Source organism: Lithobates pipiens, unplaced genomic scaffold, assembly GCF_037356315.1.
Source record: "Lithobates pipiens isolate NorthernLeopardFrog02 unplaced genomic scaffold, aLitPip1_a1.2 Scaffold_17, whole genome shotgun sequence".
Classification (NCBI taxonomy): Eukaryota; Metazoa; Chordata; class Amphibia; order Anura; family Ranidae; genus Lithobates; species Lithobates pipiens.
Window position 1 is genome coordinate 2852182 of NW_027507755.1, and position 17960 is coordinate 2870141.

The window sequence follows — 17960 nt, forward strand, 5'->3', positions numbered from 1 at the left end:
ATAATGATGACTACTAAGCCCTTTGCTTGCTTTTTAAGAGAACAACTACCACAGTACAGTTCCCATTAAAAGTGAACCAGAATTGGCTTAAAATATTTCTAAGGTAGGTACATGGCTACAAGTACTTCTGATTTTGCTTTAAAGCATAACTATATTTAGATGATACAAAATCAACAAAAAAGATGACAATTTTTTTTCTTTATAATCGTGTATTTTGTCTCATAAGTCACACAATACAAAAAAACTGAAGACATATGAAATATACAAGGATATATAAAAAGACTATAAAAGAAATCTAAAGTTATTACACAATCATAGTAACATTTTCAGGACTGCCCCATGATATGGCAAAGCATATGAGGTAATAAGGTAATAAACGCTATCTGTGGGCAGCGCATGTATAACTCCATGTGCTATACCCACTGTACTGCAGACACACCAGTATTGCAGACATAGTGCTGTCAGCAAGTCACTGGTACATGATGAACGTTATACAACATGAATTCCAAGTGCAAAAGGTAAACATTTGCTAAAGTGACTAAAAGTTGGCCTAATATTAAAAAAATATTTAAAAAATATTAAAATAAAACCAGTGATCTGGAATAACATTATTAATTTTGTCAGAATAAAAATAGAGATGCTATCATTTCGGACATGTTTTTGTAGATCTAAGCAATTAACCTTCATCCCTTCCCCAACCTGTTTCATTCAGGAATTTCCCCTTCAGACTTTTTCCGGTCAATGACCTAATGGGTTTGATTTACTAAAGACAAAAAAGACTGTGCACTTTGCAAAGCGCAGAAGCCCTCTGCAAGTGCAGTTGCTCCAGAGCTTAGTAAATGAGGTAAACTTTCACTTTGCAAAGAATACCCAATCACTTGCAAGGACAAATTTAAAAACAGGGTTTTTTGCTTGCACATGATTGGTTGATGGAAATCAGCAGAGCTTCTACTCATTTATTAAGCTCTGAAACAACTGCACTTTGCAAAGTGCACAATCTATTTGCCTTTAGCAAATCCACCTCACTGTGTAGTGAAAAAAACTTATGAATGACAGCCTAGGAACACACACCCTTAAACACAAGTGAGCAATGCCAGCATCTAGACTTCCATCCTGACTGGTTTCTTTCAAATGGGGTTTTATGGTATTTGAACATTACAGTCACTGCTAGACAGCTCTCCATTTAGCCACTTTTTTGGGGGTTTTCTATGACTTTTCACAATTTTTTCACCATTTTCGAAATTAAAAATCCTGCTTGCCATTACCTTTGTTAGCCAGAAAACCTTCTTCAATGTGCCCCTCTGAAACCAGTTTCACTTTGTTACTAAGTCTCTAACCTCAGGGCCATTCTCTCCCAGACTACTATTCCCTTTGGCTATGGGGTAGACTCATTTGAACGGAAGATATCAGTTGGCAGGTTTTAGCCTTGCCGTCAGGCCCCTGGCAACAAAAAGAAACTAGTTTCAAGGAGGCACAGCCTGCAGCGTCATGTTCGAGGAAGGACACAGCTATCATATTAAGGTAAGTCTGCATCTAAACTCTGCATTCATTAGCATGACTATGCTACAAAGGGCAAGGAAATGTGCCCTCTATCATTAACTTCAAAAAGTTTAAAATGTAAAGCTTAAAAGCAAATACTAATAAACTTGGCTGAATAGTTTGCTGGTTCAGGAGGCATTTTCGGATATACAAATATGCAGGCACTTTTGAAGAACACCTCTCATGGAACTGTTTTGATAACTGAGCATGCTTGCGATTTTATATATATATCTCTAGGTTCTTCTTCAAAACGTTTCCGCACTTTTAATATTAAATATAAAAAAAGCGCGGAAACTTTTTGAAGACCACTCTACATAAATATATAGATAGTCGCAAAAACATGTAGTCTATTTTTTATTGTTTTTTCCCCCCTTTTAGCTCTTGATTGATGCTGAAATGTCAATGAACATGGTACTGGCTTGTGATCATCAGGAGGAATGCTCTCCACAATGGCTGCAGCAAATGTGTTATTTTTATTTAAATGCGTGTGAACCCAATTCAGATAAAGAAAAATGAGTACTGGCAGAATATACAAAAGATGCCACGGCTGACTCCTACAAATGTTCGTTGCCTTGCCTCCTAAATCACAGACCTGGTACAAACATGTGGCTAGTGAAGTCAAAGTTAGAGCCCCTTGAACTGTGTTACTTTCATGTGAGTGAATAAAATAATATTAAAAATCATGGGCAGCAAGGCAAGTTTGCATCCTCAGCATGGGTTAGTTATAGTGGCTTGCATAACTGCAGCCTCCCTTTAAAAGTTGCAACATATGGGGACACCAGGGAGAACTCTATAGGGGTTGATTTACTAAAGGCAAATAGACTGTGCACTTCACTAAGTGCAGTTGCTCCAGAGCTTAGAAAATTAAGTAAACCTTCATTTTACAAAGAATACCCAATCATGTACAAGAAAAAAAAAAGCAGCATTTTTATTTGCACATGATGGAAGTCATCAGAGTTTCTGCTCCTTTACTAAGCTGTGGAGCATCTGCAACTTTGCAAAGTGCACAGTTTATTTGCCTTGTAACCCCTGTGTGTGACTTGTTGCTCCTTATGGACAGTCATTAACAAAGTTACAAATACTGAATACTGTCTTGATGTCAATCAACCACACTTTGTTAGTAAAGTTTCTATAGTTCAAGATAGATGTTCTTTAAAGTATAAGTGCTCTTTAAAACAAAGTACACTTATTCCTTTTACCCCTCCTCCCCTGACCTAACCTCTCCTTACCATTCAGCCAACTCCTATAAACAAGGTTTAGTTCTTTTAGGGATTATCAATGTGAAAAAAAAAACATTAGTAGTGTCATCACACAAAAAAACAAGTGCTAGCTGAAACTTGAAAAACGATACATTTTGGAAAGGTCCCATTCCCTTAGCATTCATATCCACGTGTTAATCTTGGGCTTCACATGTCTTCTTATGCGTTGAAACAAAAATAAAGTAAAATTTGCGCTGGGTTTTCATTTTGGAAGCCAGGATAGTCTAACCAAAGATGAACTCTGTAAAACAAAACAATATTTCAGTAAGAGGTAATACTAAGTAACCAGCCGGCATAGACAGGTAATACATTACATTACAGAAAATAAGAACCTAAAGAGAACCAGTCACAGCTGCAAGAATGTGAACACTGAAACTTAAAGTGTATGTTACCCTAAAACTTTGTTTTTTTCTTATGTGTTCATTCATATATCTGTATTTTAGAATTCATAGGGGTTGATCTACTTAAGGCAAAGATACTGTGCACTTTTCAAGTGCAGTTGGACTTTGCAAGGGCATTTGCTCAAGAGCTTAGTAAATGAGGAAAGCTTCACTTTACAGAGAATACCCAATCACGTGCAAGGAAAAAGAAAAAAAAACACAGCATTTTGGCTTGCACATGATTGGATATACAGTACACCCCTCACATTTTTGTAAATATTTTATCATATCTTTTCATGCGAAAACACTGAAGAAATTACACTTTGCTATAATGTAAAGTAGTGGGTGTACAGCTTGTATATACGTGTAAATTTGCTGTTCCCTCAAAATAACTCAACACACAGCCATTAATGCCTAAACTGCTGGCAACAAAAGTGAGTATACCCCTAAGTGAAAATGTCCAAATTGGGCCCAAAGTGTCAATATTTTTTGTGGCCACCATTCCACCTTTCGTTTGAGGACGCCCCATAGATGCTCAATAGGGTTTAGATCTGGAGACATGCTTGGTCAGTCCATCAACTTTACCCTCAGATTCTTTAGCGAGGCAGTGGTCGTCTTGGAGGTGTGTTTGGGGTCGTTATCATGTTGGAATACTGCCCTTTAGCCCAGTCTCCAAAAGGAGGGGACCATGCTCTGCATCAGTATGTCACAATACATGTTGGCATTCATGGTTCCCGCAATGAACTGTAGCTTCCCAGTGCCGGTAGCACTCATGCAGCCCCAGACCATGACACTCCCACCACCATTCTTGACAGTAGGCAACATACTTGGCTTTGTACTCCTCACCTGGCTGCCGCCACACACGCTTGACAACATCTGAACCAAATAAGTTTATCTTGGTCTCATCAGACCACATGACATGGTTCCAGTAATCCATCTCCTTAGTCTGCTTGTCTTCAGCAAACTGTGGGCTTTCTTGTGCATCATCTTTAGAAGAGGCTTCTTACTGGGACGACGGCCATGCAGACCAATTTGATGCAGTGTGCGGCGTATGGTCTAAACACCTTCAACCTCTGCAGTAATGCTGGCAGCACTTAAACGTTGATTTCCCATGGACAACCTTTGGATATGATGCTGAGCATGTGCATTCAACTTCTTTGGTTGACCATGGCGGGGCCTGTTCTGAGTGGAACCTGTCCTGTTAAACAGCTGTATGGTCTTGGCCAGCGTGCTGCAGCTCAGTTTCAGGTTCTTGGCAATCTTCTTATAGCCTATGCCATCTTTTTGTAGAGCAACATTTCTTTTTTTTCATATCCTCAGAGAATTCTTTGCCATGAGGTGCCATGTTGAATTTCCAGTGACCAGTATAAAGAGTGAAAGCGATAACACCAAATTTAACACGCCTGCCCCCCATTCACACCTGAGACCTTGTAACACTAACGAGTCACATGACTCCAGGGAGGGAAATGGCTAATTTGGCCCAATTTGGACATTTTCAATTGGGGGGAGGGTACTCACTTTTGTTGCCAGCAGTTTAGACATTAATGGCTGTGTGTTGACTTATATTGAGGGGACAGCAAATTTACACTGTTATACAAGCTGTACACTCACTACTTCGCAATGTAGCAAAGTGTAATTTATTCAGTGTTGTTACATGAAAAGATATAATAAAATATTTTAAAAAATGTGAGGGGTGTACTCACTTTTGTAAGATACTGTATATATGGGTCTCGTCTATTACTAGTATTGCTATATGCAGTTGCAGATTACCATCTCTAGGACCCAGTGCCACTTTAGTTTACCACTCTGTCTGCCTTTGGCTTTATTGTACAATTATATATTTGTTTAATCTGATCAATTTACTATGTTAATTTGCCTTTGGGTGGAGTGCATACTAAAGGCAACTTTTCTAGTTAACGTGTTGGAGAAACTCAGTGTGACCTGGATGATCTGTCTTTCTCTTAAAGGAAAACGGTGCTGGATGCAGGAATAGCCAATCAGTAGGCCCTCTCCCTGTCATATAAAGTCTTGCAGAGAATCCTTAGCCTTGTGTAAACTCAAACCAGAATTGCTGGAAGGGTACAGATGGCTTCTTCCCTTTGCTTACGCCGGTGAATGGAACGCTAAAGAAAGGAAGGTGAATATAAGACCAGGGAAAAGAACGACTTTCATATAAGGCCCCTTTCACACATGCAGACAGTATGTCCGTATTTCATCCATCCGTTTTTGGATGAAATACGGACATTCATGCATCCCTATGGGATAACATCCGCTGACACCCGATATCATCCGTCTACGCCAGGGATCCTCAAACTACGGCCCTCCAGCTGTTGCAGAACTACACATCCCATGAGGCATTGTAAAACTCTAACATTCACAGACATGACTAGGCATGATGGGAATTGTAGTTCCTGAACAACTGGAGGGCCATAGTTTGAAGACCCCTGGTCTACGCTATGGTCCTATTCTGCAGACGGAGGAAAATCCTATTTTTCTATCCACCTGCAGAGCGGATCGGATGAACACGGACAGACGGTCCGTGTTCATCCGATCCCCCATAGAGGAGTGCGGAGATTTGTCAGAGCGGTTCCTGCACAGTGTGCAGGGACCGCCCTGTCATCCGACGGCTCAGCAGGGATCAATGGAGCAATCCCCGCTGAGCAAGTGGATGTTCACGGGGCGGATCATCACGGACCCGTCCAATGTGAAAGGGGCCTAAGGAGAAGAACATGTGTTCTGCTTCAATTCTGGGGTCACAAGCAGACATAACAGGTCCTAACACTACAGTCAACAGGCAGATATGTCCTCGTCAGCTGCCCAGTTATAGCTGCCTTAACTCCTTCAGATCCGCGCTATAGCTGAATGACGGCTACGGCGCGGACCTATTTTGCCAGGAGGTCGTCAATAGACGTCCTCCCCTTTGCATGCTCCCCGCGCACCCCCTGCAGGACTGTGATCACTGAGTCAATGAGAGGAGGGGAAAAAAAAAAACCAATCACCGGCTTCTGTGCAAGGGACATAGGTCCCGAAGAGGAAGATGCACAGCCATCTCATCTGTGCCCACTAGTGCTGCCTGCTAGTGCCATGAACCAGTGCCCATTAGTGCATAACAGTGCCACTTATCAATGCCCATGAGTGCCACCTATCAATGCCCATTTATAAAAATTGAATTTGGGTACAATGTTGTATGACCGCGCAATTGTCGCTCAAAGAGCAACAGCACTAAAAGCTGAAAATTGGTCTGGGCAGGAGAGGGGTTTAAGTGCCCAGTAAGCAAGTGGTTAAACTTCAAAATGTCAGGTCTCTAAACACCTTTCTGGTCATGAATGTAGTAAACCTGATGGACATGAAGTAGTCAATAGGACACTCTTACACTCACCTAACTTCTTTAGTATTCGTAGGGCCACTATCTCCTTTGCCTTTTGGTACTGCTCCCCAGGGGTAAGGTACTTGCCAACCAGCCAGTCGTATCCACTAAATGGAACATAATGGTTTGGCAGTGCAACCACATAGCGGAACCTTGTCCATCCACAGGAGCTCAGATCCAAAAACTGTATCTGGTAAGATGGCTGGCCAAACTTCATTTGCTCACAGATAATGTGCAGAGTCTGTACATAGCTGCCTGCAAATGCTTTATCCTGCCTGACACTGCTGCTCCACCTTTCAGGACGGTACACATGGGGCTGCAGCAGAGCGCCAGACTGCATTTTTTGCTTCATCTGGGGCTTCAGCCAGTCTACACTGAAGGGGCAACCATACAGCAGTTGGGAGCCTGTGGGGGGGAAAAAAAAAGAGAAGATCCATCAACGAACAATGATTAATAATTATATTAGTGCCCTACAGTAAACATAACAAAAACAGAAAATCACAGGTTACAAAAAGTGAGTAGAAATCCCTAGCAACTGCGCAAACTACAAATATTGCCCACTACACAGTTTTCCTACTTAGGAATGGGGTCCTAACATGGAGTTTGATTCGAAGGCTACATGCACAGTGCGGGAAAGATGCACGCAGCCAAAACCTTCATTAAAATATAACAATGAGTATTCAAGTGCGTTTACAGTCTGACAGCCTTGCACATCTCTCCAGGCAGGGGATCACACAGACTGGCATTCTTGTACCCAATTAAATGTCCTAAGACTTAACTTACATCCTGTGTGATGGATCATGAACTTACACACAGTTTTTTTGGTGTAGAACAATTTATCAATGAGCTTCATGATTCAGTATAGGTTTTTGGGTTAGTAGAAAATGGGTGGTGTTGGATTAAAGTGGTTCTAAAGCCTAAACTTTTTTTACCTTAAAAGGAGAAGTATAGCCAAAGCTCGTTTGGCTGCACATCTCCTGTGGATCACAGGAGTGCAGTCTGTTCTTCATTCCTGTGACCCGCTTTAAGCAGACAGCAAGCCGAAGATAGTTGTCGGCTGACATCAAAGAGCCAGTCCAGGCTCGCAACAATGAAGCCGGGATCTGCACACATGCCTGGATGGGCACTGGGCTCAGCGAGCCGCTAATAGCCTGAGCCGGATGCTCCTGCCCCTCCACAGCCCAGCGCTGCAGTGAGTGTGTGTGTGTGTGGGGGGGCACAGCAGAGAGCTGCTGACAGTCAACAGCTCTCTGTTCAGGGAGCACTGAGAACCGAGTGATCGGCAGTGTTTTATCGCTCAGTTCTCAGTGTTAGAGCCAGCGGAGGGCAGATGCAGCGTTGTTGAGTATATTCTAGAAAAAAAAACATTCTTCACTTTTAATGCAGGGCCAGGCCATAGACACAGACAGCGTGGCTCGGGATTGAGCCCGCGGGTGTGCCATCATAGGAATCAGCTTCCCATGGTGGTGCACAGGGAAGAGGAGGAGCCAGGAATGCTGGTGGGGGACACGAGAAGAGGAGGTTCGGGGTCACCCTGTTCAATTCCATCGCACAGAGCAGGTAAGAATTGTTTGGTATAAACAGAAATTTAGTTATTTGGGCTCTGTGGCCAGACTACGGACATTTACATATTATTAACATGATCAAATGCACTTTAAAACAAGCCCTCGCTGACCTCTGCAGCTACAGGAGCAATAACAGAAGGATTTGTTCTCTCAGCAGTCCAGGTCTCCATGATCCCTCCCTTCTGCCGGAACTCTTGTTCTGAGTTTTCACTACAGATTAGAAGACTGCAGGGCTGCAGAGTCAATGCTAGCAGGAGGGGGCTGAGCTGCTGAGAAAAATGGCTCTGAGTGGTTGTAAACCCTCACAAATACCCAGTGAAGTGACTGGCCTCAGGTGATACACAGAGATGAAACAAATCCTACTACATAAAAGCTGTACCTGTTTATCTACAGCCTTCTCTCTTGTACAGCTGCTCAAAACACACAGATTGAGGCTGGGTTCGAATTGGATGAGGCTTTCCCCACATCCAATTTGCATGACAGGAGAGTGTGCCTTGCTCTCAATGGAGCCGGTTCACACCACTCCGGAGCAGCTGCGGAGCGAATTGCACAGAGGTCCTGTGCATCTTTGGCCCTGTTTCAGGTCGGAATTCAGGCAAAAATTCGGGCCGGATTCCTCCCTGAAACAGAGAATAGGGACACATTGCACCATGTCGTCAGCCACATCCATCTGCAGTGTGAACCTAGCCTAAGCCTGGGTTCACACTGAATGCGGGTTTGAAATTCATGCGAGTTCAGCTAAACTCTATTTCACACCAGCATTTATGTCCGGCTTCGGGCGGGCGATTTGAGAGACATCTGTGCAGGTTCATGCACAGATGTCTAGTGAAATCGCACCCGAAGTTGCCAAAAGTAGTGCAGGAACTACTTTTGGGAATTGGTGCGTCGCTGCAAAGACAGCGTCGCACTGATTTGGTGCGAGATTTGACATGTCAAATCAGCCCAATGTGAAGGGGGGCTCAAGGCTATTTTCTGAGCTCCAGAAGGAAGGAAGTGAGGATCAGATGTCACACACTGCACAGCTTAGAGCAGGGATCTGAGTGTAATCTGAAACCTGAGTGGAAGAAATGAACGCTCCCCCTCTACACAGTCTCATAGGGAAACATGTACAGCTGAGGCTGTCAATCACCTGCTGTGTGCTGGAGGAAAGGGCGGCGCCATCTCCTAGGTATCTGTGAGGTCCATAGACTGTCAGAAACAACTCAAGCAGATAGCAGAGCAAAGAGAGAGGAAACAAAAATCACACTAGGTGCTTTGGATAGAGGCAAATATAGAAGAATATGCTTTGCTGATTTTTCATTTGAGAATTTTACAACTACTTTTCTATCCTCTGTGGCTATTGAGGAATAGATTGGAGCTGGAGTTCAGCTTTAGGAATGTGCAAATATCCATAGCCTGGCCACAGTTATAATTTAAGCTTAGGGACTTGGTTTAAAGAAAAGTAAGCTGGCAATAATTTTCCTGCGAGTCACAAAAGTGTTCTCCTGTGACCCAGAATCGGTTGATAGCAAGCTATTGCCTGCTATCAGCTGCTGTGATAGAGCTACCCCAGGATCTGGATGAATCCCAACCGTATTGTTGGGATCTGCCCAGCTGCCTGATTAATAGCTGGCTTCCAACATAGGAGGTTTGGGGCCACTGTTTGCAAAATCAGAGCAGGTGTGTATGACATATTTATTACTTTAAAAAAAATCCACAATCATATATAATGAATTCGGAGCGGAGCGGGGAACGAGGGGAGCTTCGTTCCCCCCCATTGCCGGACCCTGGTACAGGTAAGTGTCCGATTATTAAAAGTCAGCAGCTGCAGTATTTTTAGCTGCTGACTTGTTTTTTTAAGGGGCACCCCACTTTAAGAACAAACCGGCAGTCCCTAACCCGTTCGCAATTCGGGACTGCCTGTACAGGAAATGTTGTTATCAATTGTATTGCATATGATTGTTCCATTATCTTAAAGAGGAGTTCCCGTTAAAAAAAAATTTCTAAAGTCAGCAGCTACAAATACTACAGCTGCTGACTTTTAATAATCAGATATTTACCTGTCCCAGGGTCCACGATGCGGGGGAATGAAGCCCCGCTCACCCCCCCTTCGCTCAGCGGTGCCAGCATTGGAACTGTGGGCACCCAGCTATGGTTTCACAGTCGGGCACTCACTGTGCATGCGCGAGTGGCGCCATGCGCCGCGAGTGGCCGCGCAGTCATCTGGGACCTGTCACGTGTCCCAGATGACTGACAGAAGGGAGGGAGCAGAGCTGAGCCTTTCCTGTGCCGAGGGAAAGTGATGTTACCAGCCCAGGCACTGAAGGAGGCAGACTACAAGGGACCCCTTAGCAACAGGCATTTAGAGGCGAGTTAAAAAAAAACTTTCCAAATTTTGTATTCTTTTCAGAATTTTAATAATTTTTTAATTTTTTTGTGTGGAACACCACTTTAAAGTAAAGTATATCTAAAGCTAAAATATTTATTTAGTTTTGATTAAAGTAAACAACAGTTATAATCTATGTGAATAAATTTAGACTCATCTGCAAGGTGCCTGGCAGGCGACATAACCACCTGCTTTGTCCTTGAAAACAGCATGAATGTCCCTTTAACATGAACCTGTTCTTTGCATATTCAACGGGTCCACTTTAATCCCAGCCCTTAGCTGCTTCTAATTGGCTTACTTTCGCTCCATCACTGCTCTGTTCCCCATCAATTGACAATGTGGAGTTGTTAGAAATATTGGGGATTATTGTCTCCATTTGATAGCACAGGGGGCCCAACCCAGGGGTTTCAGCTACTATACATACTTCCCTAGATAAGTCACTTTACTGCCCTGGGAAAATAAAAAAGCGAAGACTGAATCCTGCATATGGAAAGCATAGGTCTACGTTAACCAGGTCCTCCAGGAAAGGGCTAAACACCTTCCACTTAGAGAGACCTTTTAAAGGTCATGCTGAGACAATTAGGAGACCCTGTTGCCAGACCATTCTTTTTAATTGCATTTGAACACTTCCTTAATGTGTGATCGCTGAAAGACGGCTGCAGTCTGGCTGCTGTTGTCTGGAGGGCATTTATGGACATCCTCCCAGAACCAAGCCCCCTGGGGCACGCTCTGTGATCGCTGTGTGCTTCGAATACAGCCGATCACAGATTGGGGTAAAAAGCCAATTACATCGGCCCTTTACCATGTGATCAGCTCTGTCCAATCACAGCTGATCACAATGTAAACAGACTTGCCGGTGATTTGTCAAAAACTGTCCAGCCATTGGATAGTGTCCGCCCCGTACTGCGCAGGTGAAGCGCTTGCGTAGTACGGAGGAGAAGGAGACTCCGAAAGTCTCAGAAGAAGAACGGCTCCTGCGCAGTTAGTCTAGGTTCAAGCCTCACCATCTAAGTGGACATACGGTAGCACATAGTAACAGGGCCCCTCGCGGGCTCGCTTCGCTCGCCACGCTTCGCTCGCCACGCTTCGGGCACGGCTTCGGTTCGCTTGGCTATTTTTTATTCTAACTCTATGTCCACATGGATGGTGAGGCTTGAACCTGGACTCACAGTGCAGGCGCCGTTCATTTTTGGAGACTTTTGGAATGTCCTTGTCCTCCGTACTGCGCAAGCGCAGTACAGGGAGGATACTATCTGAATGGGGGACACTATTCGACACATCGATTAAGGATGAACAAACTCTGGACAGCCGCACTCCGGATCAGATGAAAAGTAAAAAGTGCCTTTTATTTCTTCAAACTAAAAGAACCTCACATCACACAAATAACAGCAACAAAGGGAGAAAAAGAAAAACAAAATTGCTGACGTGTATGGTTGGAAACCATAATTCGGCAATTTGCCATGAATGGAGAAAAACAGGGAGCGGTATTGACCGCACTATTGTGAGCAAACTCCGCCCAAGGTAAGAGGTCTGACCAGTTGTTATGGTGGCCAGAAATGTAGCAACGTAAAAACTGCTCCAAGGACTGGTTGGCTCGTTCTGCGGCCCTGGTGAACTGCGCAGAGGAGGAGAGATGAATTTGCAACTGTGCACAAAGTGCTCGCCAAAACCTGGACAGAAACTGGCTACCCCTGTCTGAGATGGTAACCTTGGGTAGCCCATGTAAGCAAAAGATCTCCTGAGCAAAAATAAAAGGCAGTTCTTTGGATGAGGGCAACTTCTTAAGTGGAATACGAGACATTTTCGAGAACCGGCCAACCACCATAAGGATAACTGTATTGCCCTGAGAGTTGGGTAACTCCACAATAAAATCCATAGATAGGTGGGTCCAAGGCCTCTCTCCATTGGGTATGGGTTGTAGGAGGCCCACTGGAAGGTGTCATGGTGTCTTACTCTACCAAAGGTGAAGTGAGACTGGTATGAACCGTAGCCAGAATACGATCAGGAGGTATCACAGGAACAGGAACCGACTCCATCTTGGAAGCCGAGGAAAGTACCGGGTAAAAACTGGAATACGTAATTGAAGCTTTACAAGAAAAGAGCCCATCGCTCCCTTCTGAGAGAGGCGTTTAGCCACAGACAATGTTAGATTCTTATGGTCAGTCAGAAGAAGAACCAGCACAGTAGTACCTTCGAGAAGATGCCTCCATACTTTAACCACTTCAGCCTCGGACCAATAAATACCTTAAGGACCAGAGGTCTTTTTGCAATTTCGCACTGCGCTGCTTTAACTGGTAATTGCGCGGTCATGCAATATTGCACCCAAACGAAATTTGCGTCCTTTTCTTCCCACAAATAGAGCTTTCTTTTGATGGTATTTGATTGCCTCTGCGATTTTTTTTTTTTGCGATATAAATGGAAAAAGAGCGAAAATTTTGAAAAAAAAAGATATTTTCTTCTTTTTGTTATAAGAAAAATCGAATAAACTAAATTTTAGTCATACATTGAGGGCAAAATTTATTCAGCCACATGTCTTTAGTAAAAAAAATGTCAATAAGCGAATATTTTTTGGTTTGCGCAAAAGTTATAGCGTCTACAAACTAGAGTACATTTTCTGGAATTTACACAGCTTTTAATTTATGACTGCCGATCTCATTTCTTGAGGTGCTAAAATGGCAGGGCAGTACAAATCCCCCCCAAATGACCCCATTTTGGAAAGTAGACACCCCAAGGAAATTGCTGATGGGTATGTTGAGCCCATTGAATATTTATTTTTTTTGTCCTAAGGGATTGAATAATGACAAAAAAAAAAAAAAAAAAATTTTTTTTACAAAAAGTTGTCACTAAATGATATATTGCTCACACATGCCATGGTTATATGTGGAATTGCACCCCAAAATACATTCTGCTGCTTCTCCCGAGTACGGGGATACCACATGTGTGGGACTTTTTGGGAGTCTAGTCGCGCACGGCACCCCGAAAACCAATCACCACCTTCAGGATTTCTAAGGGTGCAAATTTTTGATTTAACTCCTCACTACCTATCACAGTTTCGAAGGCCATAAAATGCCAAAATAGCACAAAACCCCCCCAAATGACCCCATTTTGGAAAGTAGACACCCCAAGCTATTTACTGAGAGGCATGTTGAGTCCATGGAATATTTTATATTTTGCCAAAAGTTGCGGGAATATTACAAACTTTTTTTTTTTTTGCACAAAGTTGTCACTAAATGATATATTGCTCACACATGCTATGGGCAGAAGTCAAATTACACCTCAAAATAAATTCTGCTGCTTCTCCCGAGTACGGGGATACCACATGTGGGGGACTTTTTGGGAGCCTAGCCACGTACGGGACCCCGAAAACCAAGCACTGCCTTCCGGATTTGAATATAAAATGCTATAAAAAACAAACTAACCAGAGTCACCCGTAACACTTATACGGTGATCAGTGGTGAAAGGGTTAACTAGGGGCAATCAGGTGGTTCAAATTTTTATTAGGTAGTATATGGGGGTCCCTGGCGCTATATAAAAACCTGACGGGGAACCTAAATAACTAACTGGCTAACCAGCGTCACCAGTGACACTTATACTGTGATCGCTGGTGAAAGGGGGTGAAAGGGTTAACTAGCAGCAATCAGGGGGTTAAAACCATTATTGGGTAGTATATCGGGGTACCTAGCGCTATAAAAACCTGGCGGTGAACCTAAAAAAATAACTAGCTACCTAGCGACACTAGCGACACTGATGCAGCGTTCAGAAAAATTATCGCTTAGTGACACTGGCAAAAGGGGGTGAAAGGGTTAACTAGCGGAAATCAGGGGGTTAAAACCATTATTGGGTAGTATATCGGGGTACCTAGCGCTATAAAAACCTGGCGGTGAACCTAAAAAAATAACTAGCTACCTAGCGACTGTAGCGACACTAATGCAGCGATCAGAAAAACGATCGCTTAGTGACACTGGCAAAAGGGGGTGAAAGGGTTAACTAGCGGCAATCAGGGGGTTAAAAACATTATTGGGTAGTATATCGGGGTACCTAGCGATATAAAAACCTGGTGGTGAACCTAAAAAAATAACTAGCTACCTAGCGACACATGCAGCGATCAGAAAAATGATCGCTTAGTGACACTGGCAAAAGGGGGTGAAAGGGTTAACTAGCGGCAATCAGGGGGTTAAAAATATTATTGGGTAGTATATCGGGGTACCTAGCGCTATAAAAACCTGGCGGTGAACCTAAAAAAATAACTAGCTACCTAGCGACTGTAGCGACACTAATGCAGCGATCAGAAAAACGATCGCTTAGTGACACTGGCAAAAGGGGGTGAAAGGGTTAACTAGCGGCAATCAGGGGGTTAAAAACATTATTGGGTAGTATATCGGGGTACCTAGCGATATAAAAACCTGGCGGTGAACCTAAAAAAATAACTAGCTACCTAGCGACACTAGCGACACATGCAGCGATCAGAAAAATGATCGCTTAGTGACACTGGCAAAAGGGGGTGAAAGGGTTAACTCTAGGGGCAATCAGGGGGTTAAATCTTTATTGGGGGGTGATAGGGGGCTACCCTGGACCTAACACTAACTGTCCTGACAGTTTTTACTGTCACAACTGACACTGAATGCATTGATCAGTAAAGAAATGATCAATGCAATCAGTGACACTGTGACTGGGGGGGGAGGGGGGGCGGGGGGCGATCGGGGGGGGGATCGGGGGGGGTTTGTGTGCCTGTGTGTACCTACATGTCAGTGTAGTGTTGGTGCACACTTACTTTTACTGTTCTCCTCGTAGTCCGGTCAAAAAGACCGCCCCGAGGAGAATGACATCACTTCCTCCTTCCTGTGTAAACAATACACAGGGGAGGAAGCTTCTCATTGGCCAGGAGCGATCCAGAGGGGGTGGCCGAAAACCAACGGCCATCCCCTCATCACGGAGCGCTCCTGGACCGAATCGGACCGCCGTAACCAGCGGGAGGGGGTCCGATCGGACCCCCCACCCGCTGGAAGGCAATCACGTAGATGTACGTGATTATGCCTGCCTGTGCCATTGTGCTGACGTACAATGGCAATACGGCGGTCCTCAAGTGGTTAAGGTCTAAAATGATCGCTAACAACTCTCTGTCCCCAATCTCAGCTTTGCATTCTGCAGGAGACAATTTCTTGGAAAAATAGCCACAAGGATGCATAGCTCTCTCAGAGGTAGGACGTTGAGACAGTAGGGCACCAACTCCAGTCTCAGATGCATCAACCTCAAGGATGAAAGGTAACGTAGAACCAGGATGTACCAATAAAGGAGCAGAAACAAAGGCAGCCTTGAGACTCTCAAAGGCATTAATGGAATCTGCAGTCCAATTCTGTGGGTTACCATCCTTTTTGGTCATATCCGTCAGGGGTTTGACCAAAGACGAGAAGTCACAAATAAACTTCCGATAATAATTGGCAAAGCCAAGAAACCGTTGCAATGGATATAAATCAACGGGTCGGGGCCACTGTAGAACTGCTGAAAGTTTCTCTGGATCCATCGAAAAACCAGCAGTGGAAATTACATAACCCAGGAATTTAGCCTGTTCACGATGGAACTCCCACTTCTCCAATTTACAATAGAGGTTATTATCTCTCAGCCTCTAAAGCACAGGGCAGACATCTGTGTGGTGGCTCTCTAGGGGACTTGGAAAATATGAGGATATTGTTAAGATAAACCACCACACATAGCTGCAACAAATCTAGGAGGACATTGTTGATAAATTCCTGGAAAACTGCTGGGGCGTTGTAAAGACCAAACGGCATTACAAGGTATTCGTAATGACCTGTTCTGGTATTAAAATGTAGTTTTCCATTCGTCGCCCTCCTTGATCCTCATGAGATTGTATGCCCCTCATATTAAGCTTCATGAAAACCGTTGCTCCCTTCGAGGCAATCAAATAATTCCGTAACTCCGGATAGGACAAGGCTTCTGGAGGTGACCTGCTTGGCCAATCTCTCCCTCCTCCTAAAGTCCCTCTTCTCCACAGAGAGACGCGTGAAGCGCAACTGCACGGGTTCTACTTCACTGGCAGACTCCGTATCAGAAGGCATGGGAGGTAAGGGTGGGACTGCAAATCTCCGAGCAAAACGTACAGGGGGCTTCCGCAAGCGCTCTTTAAAAGAAAGTCTTTCTCTGAGTCTGGAGCCAATGAGGATGGCAAACGGGATCAACCTCTCCAGCTCAATAAGTATATCTCGGGCTGCTATCTCATCCTTGATGGAATCCGAGAGACCATGAGAAAAAGCAGCCACAAGGGCCTCATTGTTCCAAGCAATCTTTGCTGCCAGAGTACGGAATTCAATGGTACAATCGGCAACAGTTCTCTCATACTCTGATGGACATGAAGCTCTTGTCAGCAGAAGTGGAGCGTGCGGGAACCTCAAATACCCTTTTAAAGAAGCCACAAACTCTGGGTAACTCAGGATGATAGGGTTTTGCATCAACCATAGAGGGTTTGCCCCGGCCAAGGCTCTCTCAGAAAGTAAAGAAATCACAAAGCCTACTTTGCTTCTCTCCGTGGGAAATGCCTAGGGCATAATCTCAAAGTATATCCCAACCTGTTTGAGAAACCCTCTGCATTGAACTGGATCGCCCCCAAATCACTGGGGAAGGTGAGCTGAACCAGACATACCTCTTATAGAGGGAATTTTTCGAGCTGGGTGCCTGAACAGAGAGTGGAGCAGCAGCAGGGACGGCCTGCAACACAGGTTGTACCGGAACAGCCTCAGTGGGAAGATCCCAGTGAGCAGTGCGAATCAGGAGCATCCGTAACGTTAGGCGGTGATTCTGCTCATCCTATCTGGAAAAAATATTACCAATAGGTAGATTGCCTGCATCTTCTGAATTCACTGCCTTCTCCTACTGTCAGGAACCATGAATCAGACTGAGACAGAAGTGCAGTATAAAAAAAAAAATCACACTTTTTAATAAAATGGTACAAACAGAGCAAGCGTAGTCAAAACAAAGCCAGGGTTTGGTAACCAAAGCAGGCAGTCGGAAAACACGCCAGTGAAACAGGTATCCAGAGATCAGCATATTAGAGGCAGTAAAACAGGATCAGGAACCAGAAGGGAAGTCAGCCAGATAAAACTTTAACAGAAAAACACAACAAAGAGTATCCGGATATGTTGACCAGGTGAAGGCACAGGAAATCTGATCGAGGCAGTTTAACCACTTGCCGACCGCCGCACGACGATTTGAAGAGGGATATCTCGGTAACGGCAGCAGCTGCTGCCACAACCGAGATATCCATCTCTTCAGGCGGCGGTCGGCTGTACGATAACGGTGGTCTCCGCGGCGGATTCGCCGCGAGATCACCGCTATCGGCGGCGGGAGAGGTGCCACCCCCCCTCCCGCCGCCCTCCCGCACCTTCCGCCGCTTACCGGAGCCGTCGGTAGCGGCGGAGGCGATCGGGTCCTTCAGTCTGCTGGGTATGGAGACGAGTGAGGCTAAGATGGCCC

The 17960-nt window shown here is 44.5% G+C and overlaps 1 protein-coding gene across 1 annotated transcript in view; it reads right to left on the reverse strand.

Annotated features, from left to right (window-relative positions):
• Positions 1-262: 262 nt before the first annotated feature.
• The window catches only part of LOC143986620 (dead end protein homolog 1-like), an 84734-nt gene continuing 67036 nt past the window's right edge, over positions 263-17960 (reverse strand). Inside the window, exons 5-6 of the mRNA XM_077485033.1 lie at positions 6558-6950; positions 263-3039 (exon numbers count right to left, since the gene is read on the reverse strand). Of these exons, the coding sequence (XP_077341159.1) occupies positions 3023-3039; positions 6558-6950 (410 nt within the window). The 3' untranslated portion in view covers positions 263-3022. The remainder of the gene's footprint in view (positions 3040-6557; positions 6951-17960) is intronic.